Below are 17570 nucleotides of genomic sequence, written 5' to 3'. Positions count from 1 at the left end.
ATTCGACATCGACTACACCACTTCAGAGAAAAAACTGTGGCGGAACTCCCCTCTACAGTTTTACCATTAAAGCAGATAGAACATGCGCAGCATACCTGCAGCCTTCCGTCCAGGGACCGCGGAATAGTGACACACTTCGATGGTTGACCCGGGCAAGACAGGGCCTTCTCAAGGTCTTCAATGGCCCCCTTTCGCTTCTTCAGCTTCTTGACGAGTGAGTCGACTGCCTTCTCGGCCCATTTTTCCTCCTCGTCACCCTGCTTCCAGCCTAGCAGCTTCTTCACGGCGGGGCTCGTGAAGGAGAACAGGCTGTTCAGGGTTGACATTGCGTCCTCCAGTTTGTCAAACGTACTGCCCCCGCCGCTGCTGGGGCCACTGTAGCCGTTGCTCACCATGCTCTGCAGAGAGAAACTGCACACATCATTCATCAGACGTACACCATTAACCTTTTCCTTGGCGGACTTTTTACACTGTCTAGCCAATGTTGCCACCCGAGCCGCTCGTGTGGTAACAATTTCAGGTGTGGCATACCAAAGAATGTTGTATCGAGACACACTCACTTCCAGGCACTGAAGTACCGTAATGGTCTAGCGCCTGGCTAGTAGCACACTTGAACTTATTTTACCAGCAGTCGCCCCAAGGCAACTCTTAGTCTGCCTTCCACGGTCGTGGTGGATGCTCTACCAGAAGACCATCCAAAAGCGTAAGGGAAGACGACCGCAACGGCTGTTCGTCCGTACACTTTCTTAGCCATTTGTGTAGATATGTACACCAGTCTAGCCAAGGAAGTCAACCTTCACCTTCGCTAAATCAGCCTTTGCTAACACTTCTAAGGCTAGATCCAGTGCACACACACAAATGCCTAAGAAATTAGCTAAATGGTGGAGCATTGCAATTGCACGCAAAATGCCAAATATGCGGATTCATCTTCCACCTACAGCACCTTCTTTTCATACACTCCGCTACCATTTCCTATGCGTTAGTTTTTAATTTAAAAGGCCAGTTAACTTCTTTCCCCTGCTTTCCTCGGCCTGCCTGCACACGTTAACTTCATGTGGCTGGTTTGCTAGTCGAATTGTTCTGTGGAAGACAGCTACAGATTAAAAGATAAGAAAAGGAAAACTGTGACACTCAGTCATGAAGATGCCACTAGTAAAGCCTCCCTGGTATTTGCAAACTTAAAATTATGTGAAATAATTGTAGAGCGGTTCACTGCGGGAAATGTACCACTGTTGCACCATAAAAATGTTATGCATGGTTAAAATGTTCCATGCGTTACTGCAACATTATGCCACATCTCAAACAGAAAGCGCAAGGTGTCAAATGCGTTTGTACTTTTTCCGGCGCACCTTCGGTTATCTGAAGTCTTGCAATGTTATAACGGCAGTAAACAGACTAGACAGTTGACCTACCTGCACTTTTTGTTAAGCTTCTGAGAAATAGAGAACAGGTGTAGGCCAAAAATAGCGTTTAGGTGAAACAACTCTTAACCTTAGCTATAGGGAATGAACAGTACAAGAAAGCTGCCCACGAAGAAAAAAACTTTGATGCATTATGACAGTACCCATTGCATGCACGCACCAATACATCATGGCACGAGGGAACAATGACACACGCATCACTTCATCATTCTGTATGACAGCGAAAGGTATGAGGAGCCATCACACATTGAGGATGCTTGCACAGTCGTTTAGTTTGCATGCTTTCCTAAAGCGTTCAGATTCTGAAGTGGCCACACACAGCCTTAACATTGCACGCTCAAACAAGACCTCACTTCAACCAAAAACTAGCAAAGTGACAAGGTGCACTGAGGGGATCAAAAGTGGTCGACGAGGGATGTAGTCTGAGCAAATGTTTCGATAAGGGGCGCCCGTCTCGACAAAGACAAATTCCTCTGTTCAAATTTCATCTCCAGCTGTTGTATCACCGTTCAGGATGCCGTTATCCTGTGAACCTTTGTCTTGTTAAAGGGTCCCTAAACCACCCAGAGGTCGAAATTTAGTAGTGCTGCAGTTGTGCACAAGTCTACAACAAACATGTAGCTGTGCGAATATTTCCGAAATGGTGCTGTAATAGTGGAGTTACACGCGTTTGATGATCAAAACGTGGCCCTTGCTCGTTTCGATCTTTCCTTCGCTAAGCTCTGTTCAGCGGTTTGTCTCTTCTCCTAGTAGATCGCTCTTCGTCACTGTGCGAGGAGGAAGAGCAGGGAGTGCACATATATCTGCTGCAGACAAACAGGTTCCTGTTGGTGCTGACATGACAAGATGCGGGTGCGGCGGTCACGACCACAATGGGGAAACCGAAAGGCCTGGAGAGGCGTGCAAATAGCTCGCAGCGATGCCATGTTTGGCATTGTTGGTCGTGATGGCATAATATAATAATAATAATTGTTGGGGGTTTTACGTCCCAAAACCATGATATGATTATTAGGGACGCCATAGTGGAGGGCTCAGGAAACTTTGACCAACAGGGTTTCTTTAACGAGCACCTGAATCAGAGTGCACAGGCCTCAAGCATTTCGCCTCCATCAAAATGCGGCCGCCACGGCCGGGATTCAAAACCACAACCTTTGGTCAGCAGTCAAGCACCATAACCACTACATCACGGCGGCGGGTTGGTCCGGATGGCATTGGTCATGCGGCCGGTTGGCCGTGACAGCACAGCTTACTTGACGATGACCATGCATCCCTACTCTTGGTGCTCAGGACAGTCTGCCCCCACAACCTGCCAACTGTGGTCATCACAGGTTCCAAATATTTTTCCTAGGTAAACAATTTTGCAGGCCTTTGCAACAATAGCATGTCAAATCTACGTCAAAAGAAGGTCTGTTTCTGCTTTAATGTAATGCGGGGGGGGGGCCCTCAACACCTCACTCCCTTCCTCACACAGAGATGGACTGCATACTTATTACGAACTTTTTTTTCTTGTTATGTAACCTTAGCGAATAGAGCATTTTCAAAAATGCTTAAGTAGCCTTTCCTGCAAGGTGTTTTCCGACAAAAAGGCCATGGTTCACAGACCACTTTTCAAGCCCCAAGTGGGTTTGCCCCTCCTCTTCCCAGTGAAGGCGCAGGGGCCCCCAAAGGCTTTTCAAAAATTACACTGGGAAAGTCACACCAACCATTTGCAAAAATGCAGAGCCAAAAGTATTTTCTAACCAAATAACCTAGGCAACACACTAGCAGAAAGAGCTACTGTTTGCATTCAGCACTTGTTGCTGCCTGTAGTTTCTCCCCTCTCCACCAAGGTATGCACCTTGTCAACAAAGGCTCCCTGGGCTCCATCATTGTTGCTGATATTCAGTGACCCTCCAAAAATTCACTGGGAGTTGAAAAGGTCTATAGAGGGTAACTGTGAGGCATGACATTCTTGCAGTTGCTTGTTTCGAGGTGGCATCAAAGGCCGCAACATTTTGACAAAGTTTTCGTGGGAGTACCTTCACAAATAAATTTTTATTTTCATGCTAGACACCAAAATACTGCTTTAAAAAGTCTGGAAATTTCAACTCTCTCCTTCCAAAGCTATAGAACTTTTCACAGGAGAGAAGAAACAGCTCCTTTCAGGACTTAGGCACAGGAGTACAAAGGCTGATGTTTTTGGGGGGTCACAGCTATTTACCACTGTCCAGAGGGTATTATGGCAGGCTCAGGGAGCCTTCTGCGAATATAACCTTTAATAAGCTTGACAGTTACACAAGGGGAGTGTTTTCACGACCTACTGTACTCCTGACCTTCCCAGATAGCGGGGGTCCTATGGCACTTCCTATAACCTGTTCGTCTGCTACTCTGCGACCATTTGGACAGCACTGGAGTAAAAATGCCTGTATTATGTGAAGAACTGCCGGCATTATGTGACTGTTTCTGCAAACTTAGACCGAGGGTCAAGTAAGCTATTCAGTGTGGTTAAGCATTTACTGTGCACTGGCTGACTAACGTGAGAAGCCGTAGATTTGCATAGTGTAGGACGGCTGTGTCCTTTTAAATACAAAAAAAGTTCTAATTCACTTTCCGTATTTTTATTTCAAAAGTATTTTGCATTTATGCATAATAATTACACGATATGAGCGCTCTGCGCTGGCGAAACATCACCACGAGCGTTAAAATTGATGTCAGCGAACAGGTGCTCACTAGCACCACAACGCTCGTAGGTTACGTCCCTAGCGGCAAGAGGTATGAACTAGAACGTGGGCGCTGGAGAGGGCACATCTGGGCAGGTCAGGAGTGCTGTAGGTCATGAGTGTTTTAACAGCTTACATGCACTTGAACATGAAAATAGTGGACTCACAATAAATGTTTCTCTCACACATTGCAATAACATGATCTGTTAGATTTAAGTGCTTGTTTTTTTTTTTGTTTGTTTTCTTCTTGGGGGCCTCAAGTGATTATTGGCACTCACTTTCCCATTACCTTGAGATAGCAAAAAAAAATGCTGCTGGTGGCATCAAAAGCAGCAACATACTGAAGAAGTTTTTGTGCAAGTACCTCCACAAATAAATTTTCATTTTCATGCTAGGTCCTTTTCTTACTCATACTACACTGCATATAAGTAACAGACTGTCCTGAAACATAAGCAAGAACTAGAAAATTTGACTGACGGTTACAATCTCATGCAGTGTCATTATGTTTTATCATGTAACTAGGTGAAATACACAGCTCAAGAATTTTAAATATTTAGTAAGAAATTTGCTCATGCTTTCCTTTACAATAGAAGGGCACTGTAGAGCAAAATTTATTCCAAGACTGCATGTTTGCAGCAAGACTATACACAGCAGGATGAAAAGATAAGAAAAACGATTTGCTTGGGGAAACTTGAAATACAAAGCAGTACCACTAAAGTTTCACAATACAGTGAAACCTCGGTGATACGAATTTCATGGGATCACCAAAAATATTCGTATCATCCGAAATTCGTATCACCAGAAAGCATGGAAAATTAGCATACGACAAAAGACAGCTGGCGTACATTTTCATTTCTTGTTTGTCAGGGCTGCGGCAACGTCAGGAAGAATCCTGAATGATTACCAGTTAAGTTTTTAGATGTCGGCAATCATACCAGCACTCGTAAATATACGGCCCGTACGCGCGCATTTAATTAATGAACCAGGTGCGTTGTGACCCGCGACACTCGGAGGCCGTGACGCGTCTCTGAAGGTTTATTCTGACCGTAAGAAAAGTGTTTTTCTTACACCGTGATGCTGACGACTTGGCAGTGTGGCGTGCATGCTCACGCTTGCGTTCCCGCGCTTGCACGTGCTTGGCGCGTCTTCCGCGACAGCACCTTTTCGAACATGGGTGGTAGCGAACGTTCGTATCAAACGTCGCTGGGTGAAAGTCGATTCGCAACAACCGTACTCTATTACATTGAGGCCAGTGGGCCTTGGCCGGGACCAACGAAAAATTCGTATCACCCCAAAATTCGTATGAGCTGTGATCGCATCACCGAAGTTTCCCTGTAGAATGCTAACTGCCACAAAATGTTCACAGTGTACAAATATGACCCATTGTAGCTCGAACACAATAATGTGTTCAATGATTTATATGTCGAAACTGTAAACAAACCCTCCCATTGTAGGTAAAAAAACAACAAAAAGGAATATTTCGCAGCTGGCATTTGGGCCAACAAGACATTTTCCTTCGCAAAAGCAAACAGGTGCACTGTTCATTTCCACTCCTATGTATAAATGGATAGTACGGCACCGCCCCAGAAGAAATTAGCATACATTTACATAGGTTGCACGGAAAGCTTAATGTCCAGACAACTCTATACCTACCACATTAAAGAACGGATCGGCCATTACAGGTCGGAGCGATGTAGAATTGTATCAACACGAGGTTTCTGTTGGAGATAAAACTTAGTACAACACTCCCAACCTTGGGTGCTGGTAACACACCGGAAGAGCAATGACTTTCTAAGAAGCTCTCCGCATTCGCGGAGTTCTGAGGGCGCAGGTCAAAAGCTCGCCTATGGTAAGGCGTTTAAAACACACACACGTGATCGCGTCTGACGCAAATGAACTTATGGCTCAAGCTAAGTGCCGATGACTACATACAGCATGACCGAGTCACGGGACGAGGAATTTCTCACGAACCAAGAAACACGTTACATGCCGTCGCGTAACAGCTGCATTAGAAGGATCACAAAAAAACACAAAAAGACACTCGTCGTCATGTTCCGCTCTTCGGAGAGGTCGATACTGGGGAGAGAAGTTGCGCAACACTCATCATCGAACGCTGGCGGGGAATTTCCCGCGAGTTGTGACTCATAATGGCAAATCAAGGCTCGGGTTGGCGCTAGGCTGGCTAAACATAGCGCGGCAAAGGTGTACCGAGCGTCCGTACGGCAAGCTTGCGGAAACAGCAGCATTACCACACGGTTCATCGGCGATCCGAAGGACGCCAGAGAATTTAAAAGGTTTCAAACGCGCCGTTACAGGGTGCCACTCAGAGTAGAACAAGTCGCGAAAACCGTTAACAGCTGGACAAAAAGCCCGTTTGTCGACGGGGAAGCAATTATAGGGACTAGCGACGGAGCCAATCAGTTCGTCTCTTCCCCTTCGTTACGCGTAAACCGGCCAGTTAGGTCACTCCTTCAAGGTAAAAAAGTACTAACGCCTCAGAAACTAACGCCTTTCAGCGACACGACGACGAAACGAACAGCAGATGATGACGACAATCTACGTCGTGCCGAAGTGGCATTGCAGCAATAGAAGTAATTGACTATTTCTCTTCAACACGTTACGAAAATAAGCCTATTTTCAAGCCAAGGCAAGTAACAAATGACACCCACCTGAATACATTACAAGAACAGCGGTCGTAAACAGGTGATCTTATAGCGTTAATTCCATTCAGAACAAGTTAAAAAGACGACGAATTGGGGTCACAATGTCCGAATAACTGTAATACCAGTCACAACACATCAACAATTTGGCGTCGAGGAGGCGAGCGTTTGTTGTCGTACTACTCCGCGCCGAATGACGTTGATACCCCGATCAAAGCGGCCAGATGGACCCAAAGACGATTCATATATTCCTCGAGTGAGTTACATAGGGTCTGCAATGTTGTCATAGTACAACTAAACAAGCGACACAGCGCGAGAGAGGCGCTGCACATGAAACTATTTTTTTACGCGGAAGCGCCACCGTCGACGAAACGGAGAAATGTGGCCTTGCTTGGCGTCAGCAAGTCTTCCCTCCGCGTCATGCCAACCGCAATGTAACCTTTCTATCTCCGCGATCGGAGACCCAACCGTTATGACCCTGTCTTAAGCACCGTCGATTTGTATGGTGACGCATAGCAAGGTTGGGTTAATTTTTGGTCATTTCAGCTACTGTTCTTTGTCACGAATTAACGACCCCGTCACAGCTTACGCTGCACAAGCGGGCATAAATCTAGTGGAAGCGCTCGTTTCATTGCACCTTTGAGTGAGCGCTGAATTACCGGAAACATATGGGAGCAACACTATATTATTTTGACCTGCTGGAAGGCAACGTTGATGAACAGTTTACATACAACTACAATCGGCGCATCCCAAGCTTTGGCGCCAAAAGTCAGCTTCAGTAACGTCGGGTTGTGCTCATCAACTTCGCGAATTTGTCAGAATATCGACGACAGTAGCCATGGTGAGCGAGCAGCAGATGAGTAGTCGGTTTTACTTCGCCAGCTTTTTGAACATACCTTCAAACACATACCTTCAAACACGGACTACACCGCGATTCGAGCGGTGGTTGCGGCGGAACGGGTGGGAGAACCGCCTCTCCGGACATTCTCGCCCTTTATTTCTTACACGGGCAGCGCGTGCTCTCTTATGACACGAGGCCCGCTGATAAAAGCCCCAGCACACAAAACGAAGGCTGATGAAACACTCGCATACTTTCGCGTGAGTAAAAGCGGAACAATAACGGGGCTTCGAGTCCGGCACAGCACAACCCAGGCGCCCGTTTGACAAACGGAGCGCGATGGTGGTGAGCCCGGCAGGTTTAGCGCATCTCGCTCACGAACATTTTAAGTGTTCGGAAATTGCCCAACCCTACGGGTAAATCGAATACACCGCAGCATAGTTCCACTATGAACGAATACATAACGCGAAGTTTGGTTTAAACAAAAAAACTTGCCTGTGTCTCCATGGACGTCATGTCGTAGGGGACGCCGGCGGTGCCAGCCAGCGAAGCGGCGGTCCGAGGTTGGGCGAGGGCGCAGTTCGACCGGCCCTCGGCGAAGGGTGGGTGGAGGTCCGAGGAGCGTAAAAGCTCTTTTGTGTTCGCGGCTGGGAAAGGGGGCGGAGGGGGGCTGAATTCGCGAAAGTGTGCGCGTTTCGTTCGTCGTCTTGCTGGTTTTTGCTACTGGTGCCGTACGTGGGAGTCGGGGGTTTCCGAAGGGAGGAGAAAGGAACCGATCCTCGTTTCGGCTCCTCCGGGATATTCTGTCTGCGGGTTTTGTTTGTTTGTTTGCCAGCGGCTGACCTTGACAGTGGACTGCTTCCGCTCTCTCTTCGAAAGGTGTACAACGTTTCCTGGTTGTGGTACTCGGAGCCCCAGCGTTTCGGCTCGTCATACAACATCGCGGTGATGCCTCAAGTGGAGATCGAATTTTAGGCCATCCTTCTGCATATCGTGACTTGCCGGCACGATGAGCCTGTTCAATGTCCAGTTTGTGACTCAGTCGTGTTGTTTATTTCTGGATTGAATCTCTTCTCGATCCAAATAAACAACCACCTACCATGAACCGTATTTTTCCTTGAAGCATATTTTTAGGTCATGGGTTGCCTTCGTTTTACTTTCGGTCAATGACTTTTTTTTTTTTTTATGGTGCGTGAATATCAAGAATTTCACGTACGATTGTTTTACTATTCCAGGCGTAACTGCTATATGTTCGATTTTTAATGGTCGTTAATTCTTGTTCGTACACGAGGAATAAAATTCCTTATTATATTTCAACGTAGCATACACACATTTATCAATTAATGAATGTTTATTCGTGTGGCAGAGCACACGAAACAGTGAGAAATAAAGATCATCGCTTACAGGTATAGTTTGACGGTAGCGCCATATTGCACCCTCCCCCCTCCCTCGCTTTCACTTTTGTACTTCGTTTCTGTTCGGTAGATGAACTTCAAGCAATTCAAATATTATGTTCTCAAAGATAAATTTCAATGGGGGTGGGAGACAGTTGCAAGGGGTGTCCCCTTCAGCTTGAACACAAGGTGTGTCAGGAGCCCCGACCCTGACTCTTCCTATGATTTACACCACTGCATATTAGTAACATCGAATAATTTTATATTTTTCGGATAATCAGCACCGTCGAAAAAACCCCACAGGAACGAAACGTTCGAACAGTGAGGGATAATTTTCTTGTTTTAATCATTGAAACACAAATTTAAGACAAATGCAGCCCAATTAAGCGTATACGGGACTCTCGCAAATCCACTATCATCATCACGAGAAGGTAGGGACGGCTGCACTACGCTAGAGTAACTCAGCTTCAGAAGCGCAGTTTTTGTACATGTTTACATGAATAACAACAGACGCAATGTTGTCTTCGTGTAAATTGTTCTTTCAGGTACAGCACTCAACACTGATGTTCCTGCTTACGGTGCTAAGGGCCATGCTGTAACTACATGGTTTATTTGTTTCATAAGTACATTTAACTTTATGTGTGGTGTTCAGTTCAGCATTCTTTAAGTTTTATTGAAAACCTGGTGACAAAGTACCACAATTGAATACACTGTACTCACTGCTATACTTCAACCCACAGACAGACAAACATAGAACTTTATTTGGGTCCTGAGAAACGCTACTCTTTAGAGCAACGCCGCGGGCCGCTCCCACGTGGGGACGGGGAGGCCTAGCCTCACCGCCGTGTCATGAGCTCTCTGGACAGCCCGTAGTTGTGGTAAAAGCTCTGAACTTCGTAAGACAGAGTCCCAGTCCCGTTCTGTGAGCCGACTTAGACCCCGTAACGAGGGGCACCGTCAGAGCATATGTTCAAAGTTACTGACCTCCCCGCATGCAGTCAGGGCAGGTAGACTCGAAAGCCTCCGAAGAGACAGACGATGCTTAGGAAAGATAGACTAGGATACAAGACCTACAATTCAAAAATATCTCGAAAGGTCCACTCCCTGCTGTACACGAGCTTACCTCAGTTTACATAATTGTGTGTGTGTGTGCGTGCGTGCGTGCGTGCGTGCGCGCGCGCGCGCGCGCGTGTGTGTGTGTGTGTGTGTGTGTGTGTGTGTGTGTGTGTGTGTGTGTGTGTGTGTGTGTGTGTGTGTGTGTGTGTGTGTGTGTGTGTGTGTGTGTGTGTGTGTTTTAGTGAAGACCAGGACCAGCGACGTCTGGTGAACAGGGCCAAGCTGTCAGCTCAAGCCCACGGCATCCCGGACTAGGAACACAGTCCACCTTGGGCGACTCAGCCATAGGCTCGATCTACTGAATAAAGTTTATTCCTCCTCCCCCTTCTCATTTAAAGAGGCCGTGCAACACTTTTACAAGTGACCATCGAGTGGCTTCATTAAATTAGGAGTTAAATGCCTCACGAATCGACCACCGCAAAAATGATTTAGAAAAATATCCGGTACGAGCGTATAGTTATAAAGATTTGTAGCACGCTGTAATTGCTTTCTCCCTTCTATCGTCCCGGAAGGTAAGCATGCAGAGAGGGATGGCACGGGGGAAAGAAGTCATGTCACGCGTGCGTCATGACCTTGAGCACTTTTTCTTTTCTTTTTTTTTTTTCGAACGTGGCATCCACACAACAATAATCGTCATCTGACTTGCTCGCGTTTCCTTTCTTAAAGGGTTTCTTAAGGGGAACCACTTTTCCAAGTAATGGTCTAATGACCTCCGTATCGGAGTTTACTGCCTCCCGAATAGATTGCCGCAAAAATTTTCACGAATCCGTCGAGAACGAGCGGATGTTACGGAGGTTTGGCGCACGCTTTGAGCGCTTTCTCTCTTTTCTCGTGCCGATCGCGCACTGGAAGCTACACAGGGAGGGATGGCACGGGGGAAAGAAGCTACGTCAGCGCGCGTCATGAAACGCGATCGCTCTCCCGCTGTGATTCGCGTGCGCGAGTGCGGCTACCGTGTACTGAGGCAATGCCTCCTTGACTAGATTAACTATAGATGCCCGCCGCGTCGCTCGCTTTCCCATTGCGGCGGCGGTTCCCTTAGTTCACCACAAAATCCGTGAGGCAGCGCTCGTAGCCTGACCGACTTCCGGCGGCAGCGGAAATATGCTTGCACCTTCGAGACTGTAACAGGCGTGATGGCAATCTCGGAGGCGGCAGCACGTGACCTTTGTTAGTAAGTAAGTAAAAGTAAGTAAGTAAGTAAGGTGTTTCTATTCCTTTTTAACACAGGACAGGCGTTTTAAGTGCCGCAGGAGGAAAAACCCGTTGCATCCGGTGCAGGCGTGCGCTATAGGGGGTGCTCGTGGCCTGACCGCGGAGAAAAAAAGAGGGAGAGGGTACGGAACCGGGTTACCGGACCACGCGGCGGGCATCTAGTCAAGGAGGCATTGACTGAGGAGTGAGGCGCCGGCAAGTGGCGGCACCCCGTGGCAAGAAGCGCATCTGATCCGAACACGGCTTTCGATTTATGTCAGCTATCGGCCAATGAGGATACTATGTCTTTTGCGACGTGAACAGGTAGATCGCGACGTCAACGGGCAGACGCCCCGCCCACCGACGAGAGTGAGAACCAGCCTCTGAAAAGAGGGCGCCTGAGAAAACAGCAACTTCGCTTTCCGCTTGTAGCCTTTACGCGGCGCGCACGACTGCAATATTTGGCTGAGCAGTTCATAGCCGTGTCAGCTTTCCGCAGTATGTGTTTTTTCAACAAGCCCAAGGGGTGCTTCATGACCCCTTTAAAAACCCGGCCCTCGTCACTTTCCGATCAAGAATGCTATGTCACGCTGATAACGCGCGCGCCGTTCGTGACCGTGAAGTGCCAGGACCACAGTGATAACGCGAGGAAAGTACGCGAGGTGGATGTCGATTATTGCTGTGTAGCAGAAGTACTCCCCAAATGTTTTTTTTAACGTTCACTGACATATAATAATAATATCTGGGGTTTAACGTCCCAAAACCACCATATGATTATGAGAGACGCCGTAGTGGAGGGCTCCGGAAATTTCGACCACCTGGGGTTCTTTAACGTGCACCTAAATCTAAGTACACGGGCCTCAAACATTTTCGCCTCCACCGAAAATGCAGCCGCCGCGGCCGGGATTCGATCCCGCGACCTTCGGGTCAGCAGTCGAGTGCCATAACCACTAGACCACCGTGGCGGGGCACTCCCCAAATACTGGATTTTTTCTTAGTGTGGAAGATTTTGAAGGAGAGATAACTTGTGGGATACATTTATGTGGACGTACACACATGCATCATCTACAATATTGCCACGTCCACTTCTTGTTTTATTTTAATGTATTCGGGTTTGACCAGCAAGCACGCGTTATCAACGCTCGACGCTGTCCGCGCCGCAGTGTTCGAGAAGCTTCGCGATTGTAGTACATTGTTTTGTTAAGATTGCGCGCAGGACGCGAATAGTCTAGATTATTCCAGAGCTTGCGCGACCACCAGTGATAAGACTGGAAAGTTCGATACGTGATGTATGAAGACGGCGCGTCCCAGGCATGAGCAGTTTTATCGACGGCCGACGCCCTGTTCGCCGCTATCAGTGTACAGCGTGTATTGCTGTAGTTTGAGTTTTCATTTCCCGGCCACAAGTTCGACCAAATAAACAGTTTCATCTTGAACACGCCGGCTGCTGTCTTCGTCGACGTCACGACCACGTGACAATATCAACGGCTAATGTAGCCCAGACTATATATAAAATAAATTTCAAAGTGCGTGTCGCGCAACTGCACGCGAAACGCCCCACCGCACGGCATCGACACCAATTGGGTGTCGATGGGTTCCAGTGTAAACATGCATCAACCACCTAACTTTGTGTTGGCTGCCATGCTCCTTTTTCCTAGGAGACCTTTTCTACGGAGAGAGGGAGCATCTCCTTTATGGACTTGCACAGAAGTACAAAGGCTGACGTCGTTGACCTCGGCAAGAAGAAATAGACTTTATTGTACAGAATGGACCGGCAGTTTGGTCTTGGTGGCCTCAGGTGGCGGTTCGGAGTCCCTGGACTCGGGCGGCATCCTCGGCCTACCAGATGGCCCGGAGCTGTTCGTTTTAGCTCCGAGCTTTTGAAGGCCACCTCCCGGCGGCTCCCGCAGCCGGGGCGGCGGCGGGAACGAGTGATCAAGAGACAGAGCGCAAACACGGACACAAGAGAGAAGTCAAGACACCACAAACGCCGTCGTTTGTGGTGTCTTGACTTCTCTCTTGTGCCCGTGTTTGCACGCCCTGTCTCTTTCGAATACTTACCAACTAGCTCAGCTCTTTGTTATGGGAACGAGTGAGCTCGAGGCTTCCTGGGATCTGGCATTCGAACGGCGGCGGTTTCACGACCGTTGTCGCCGACACATTCCCAGAGCATGCATGTGGCGCTCAGCGTTGCTCTGTGCCCGCACGCTTTACAAATATCGGTTGGGTAAAAGTTTGGGTAGCAGTGGCGTAAGACGGCCAGGCTATAGGGTATGAGTGTGTTTGCAGTAAGCGGTAGATTACGGCGTCACGCCTGTTTAATTTATCGTGCGGTGGCGGGAATTTACGTCTTGTCAGTGCGTTTTTTAGGGAAGGGCGGGAGGGGGGTGGGGGTGTCACGCATATTGACAGATTTCCCAGAATGGATTATGGCGGCTTCAAGTGAACCTTCGTTGAAAGGAGTGTTGTCAACGGGGTGCTCACTGCTTTATGTGCTCATGCCAATTGTGCTTACACAAAAACCCCGCTGGGTCGCGTTCACGGTGGTCGCTCGTGTCTCGCCGCTCTCTGAAACCGAAACTGCGACAGGACTATTTTACGGATCGGTTTCGAAAACTAAACGAACAGTGCTAAAGTAGACGCATACGCACGAAAACGGTCGAGTTGGTGCATTCGACGTTTCATATGACTTTATTGATTCCCGTCGCAATATACAAAAGTATAGGTAAACGCTAATTTAACAGCCCAAATGGCCGGCGCCCATGAGTCTTATGTAAAACCGCCTTCCAAATAATTAACCGTCGCGCGCTCGAGCAAGTGAGGTTTCATGCCGTAAAAAGTCGGTCGCGAGCTTACTTACTGCAACAGAAAAAAAAAAAAAACAAGGCGTAAAACTTTTCTCAATGTTCCTCCCTAAAGATCTTTACTGCGAGAAAAAAAAAAAAGACTGAATTCCCACGGTGCTGAGCGATGATATTGATGATATCGTGCACCTGCGTTTAACCACACAGGTATAGAGTCACTGGAAAATTTTCAGAGTATCGCGTCTGTTTTCCGCGCGCCGCCACCGAAGCGATTGGCTTACTCGCATCACGTGACCTCTCGCCGCCATATCCCTTCCAAGCGCTTTGGGTGCAGGCGCGTTCAGTGCAGAGTGTGGCCGGACATTTAGCAGTACCATGGTCTCTAGAAGTACTTCGTCGCATTTTTAAACGCGCCTTGCAGACAGGGGCGTAAGAAATTTTTTTCGGGAGGGGGGGGGGGGGCACCTCCTTGATTTGAAGTGGGGGCCTGGCAGGCAGATGTGGTCGAGTGGCATTTCGTGCTATGTATGCCACGGGAAAAAATTTTGAGGGGGGGGGGGGGGGGGCACGGGCCCCAGTGTGCCAACCCCTGGCTATGCCACTGCATGCACATTCCAGAAGGTAGCTCACCAGCAATCGAACGTTACTGGTGAGCTACTCTGAGAATCTCGTTAATTTTTGCATGCCGTGTGGGAAAAATTAAATGTCAAAGAGCGCCGTACTACGTGGCTGCATATAGTTGGCCGGAATGAATTCGCCCCCTCGAAGAACACACCCTCCTACAGTGAACTACACAAACTTTGCTGGAAAAGATCTCATGCGACAGGATACTTCACCTTTTCGGTTCGCTGTGGTCAGCGATATTGAAAACAATACATACCTTTCTATTTGCTTTATTATTAGATTTAATAAAATAATAACTGTTTACTGGTATACCTTGAAGGAAATTGTGGCATGATCATTTGCCATTGCACAAAACAGAAGCGTGGAACTCTGTTGGTAAACTTAGTATAAGGCAATGTTATTAATTGTATTTTTAAATTAGTGGCCAAAAAAATGTTGCTAATGCTGCATTGCGCCGAGCGTAGCCCTAAAATACTGTTTAGTCGGTGAGAAATGAGTTCAAAAGTGTTGCTTGTTGGGCAAGTTGGGCACTGTCTCTGCTCCTGCCTCTCACTTTTCTTCCTTTTTCGACGTTTTAGTGGCTTTTGTCGAATTTAAGGGTGAGAAATGGTCACAGCAAAAAAAAAAAAAAAAGCAGATCCCACGCATTTCGGAAGTCGATTTTATGCGAGCCCTATGTTTATACTATACGTACTGTGTTGCAGAAGCTTTAAAAATTTCCCGGATGTGCTATTTCTGATGAAAAGAACATGAAGCACCGTGCCGATGAAGTTGTAATAAGAGTGCATTATGAAAAAAAAAAGTGCATCAGTGCAGAAACCGAACCCCAGCTGTTTACGCGCTGGCCACGCAAAAAAACAAAAAGAAAGTGTTTGTCGGAACACAGCAAAACATTTGCAAATGCACTGCAACGTTGGGAATATTAAGGAGAAAAGAAATAGTAAATGAAACAATTAAGTATAGTGATGTCAATCATATTCGATGGCCCATTTTCTACGTATTGCAAGATAACACGCACCTTACCTACCGCACACCGATTTTCCCATGCGTTTGGCTGCTGGCGTTCCGAATCAAGACATAAATGCGTCGCGCACAACTTACAATTACCGTATACACACAACTTCTATTACACATAGCAACCAGTTGAACAGCGAGCATCGTGCGCAAGCAAGGTATGCGTCAGCGATCAGTCGAAGGACGCAATGTTGAATGTTCTCGATGTCGTTCGATAACGTTCTCGAGTGCGGTGAACCTGAACACCGACTGCAAAGCTAGCGCAAACAGTCAAGATTCGTCAAATGTCGAAGTAAATGGCATCTCGCACAATGTCACTGCGCTAATGCAAATATGTTTTCAACTCCAGACCTAGCGAACACATCCGGGCGTGACACGAAAAGAGACCGATGAAGCCATGAAGCGAGTTCGCGAGCACATGGCAGCATTCGCCGCACGTTTCATTAGTTACACCACTAACCGCGCAGTCGATCCATAACTGTCGATGACTCGAAATCACTTCTAATATCCTCTTGAATAAACACACACGCATAATGCCGTTCCGCCGAGCGTAACACGACAGTGAGGCGAAGAGATCGGCCACTTCTCGACACACGATAGCAACGCGCCAGACGGTCTGGAAGGGAAATGGCCGCCGCCGCTCAATGTTGCTCGCGTGCAGCCTACGTTTGCGGTACACGCTCACACGCCCCGTAGGAACCACGGCAAACCTCTGTTGTCTCTCTGCAAGCATGTACAAAACAGTACATCCACTGAAGGCTTCGTTACGCTGCTCAGACGTGTTTCGTGGTGCGCGGACGACTGCTCGTACCCCTTTTTGAGCAGTCTTCATCATACTGAAGCGGCGACAGATACATCGGGGCTTTCACAAAAGACGCTATATAGGTGTGCGCTTCAAGGCACCGTTTTGAAGCGCACGCCTATATAGCGTCTTTTGTGAAAGCCCCGATGTTCAAGGCACCGCCTTGAAGGCACCGTTTTGAAGTCAGAACTCTAATCCTTCTTTAGTCGCACGGTCGCCCGAACGACTGACAAAAGCAATTTTTCTGCGACGTTAATTCTCCTGTTCTTGCGAACCCGTGGCGCTGGTTAATCTCAGCGTCACGGACTCGAACAATGTCGTTCCGTGAGGAGCGCGCGGGCACCAAGGCACCTTAGTTCCGTGACACGGATGGATGCTATGAGCGTCCCCTTTATAACGGGGCGGTGACAAGTGTGCCACCAGGCTCGACAAAAAAAAAAAAAAAAAAAAAAAAAAAAATCCTTCACTCTTCTTTTTCTCAGTGTTGGCCTAGTGTCTCTACTTCAATTAAATCTACTTTACTACAGGGGGAAAAAACCTTAAATTCTCAGCCCAGTTCTCTGCCCTTTACGGCAGAATGTCCTTTTTTTTTTCAATATTTATTTTTGTCATTTCTCTCTAATTTTCTGCCACCAATACTCTAACCGTCGCTTACTCATTTCAATCGCGGGTGTGTTCAGCTTTCCATTGTCGTCTCTAAAAGCCAAGGCTTCATGAAGGCTCGTGCCCAAACGTACACCTGGGTGGATATCTCCACATTCAATCAGAACATGCTCCGCCGTTCCCCTATCTTACCCGCAGCATGTGCATTAATTGTTCTTCTTCTTTACTGAATCTCGCTTTATAACTACGCGTTCTAAGGCAACCCGATCTGGCTTCAAACAGTAAAGCGCTTCCCCTTGAATTATCGTAAAATGCCTCCCTCCTTATTTCATTTTTGCCCTTTCGGTAGTTCCTCAAAGCCGTTTTTTTTTTTTTCTCCATAGCTGCCGTCAGTAAATCCT

General features: G+C 47.5%; 1 protein-coding gene across 5 annotated transcripts in view; it reads right to left on the bottom strand.

Annotated features, from left to right (window-relative positions):
- The window catches only part of LOC119383004 (protein mothers against dpp), a 32153-nt gene extending 23933 nt beyond the window's left edge, over window positions 1-8220 (bottom strand). Inside the window, exons 1-2 of one of the 5 annotated variants that reach the window (XM_049412376.1) lie at window positions 8114-8220; window positions 96-398 (exon numbers count right to left, since the gene is read on the bottom strand). In XM_049412376.1, the coding sequence (XP_049268333.1) occupies window positions 96-398; window positions 8114-8134 (324 nt within the window). In that variant the 5' untranslated portion in view covers window positions 8135-8220. Of the gene's footprint in view, window positions 1-95; window positions 412-6369; window positions 6397-6627; window positions 6648-6789; window positions 7066-8113 lie in introns of those variants that run through there. The other 4 variants (XM_037650958.2, XM_037650959.2, XM_049412378.1 and 1 more) reach the window with 4 other exon arrangements.
- Window positions 8221-17570: the final 9350 nt, after the last annotated feature.

This window comes from Rhipicephalus sanguineus, chromosome 2 (genome assembly GCF_013339695.2).
Source record: "Rhipicephalus sanguineus isolate Rsan-2018 chromosome 2, BIME_Rsan_1.4, whole genome shotgun sequence".
NCBI lineage: Eukaryota > Metazoa > Arthropoda > Arachnida > Ixodida > Ixodidae > Rhipicephalus > Rhipicephalus sanguineus.
This window is presented reverse-complemented; position numbering and strand designations above follow the sequence as displayed.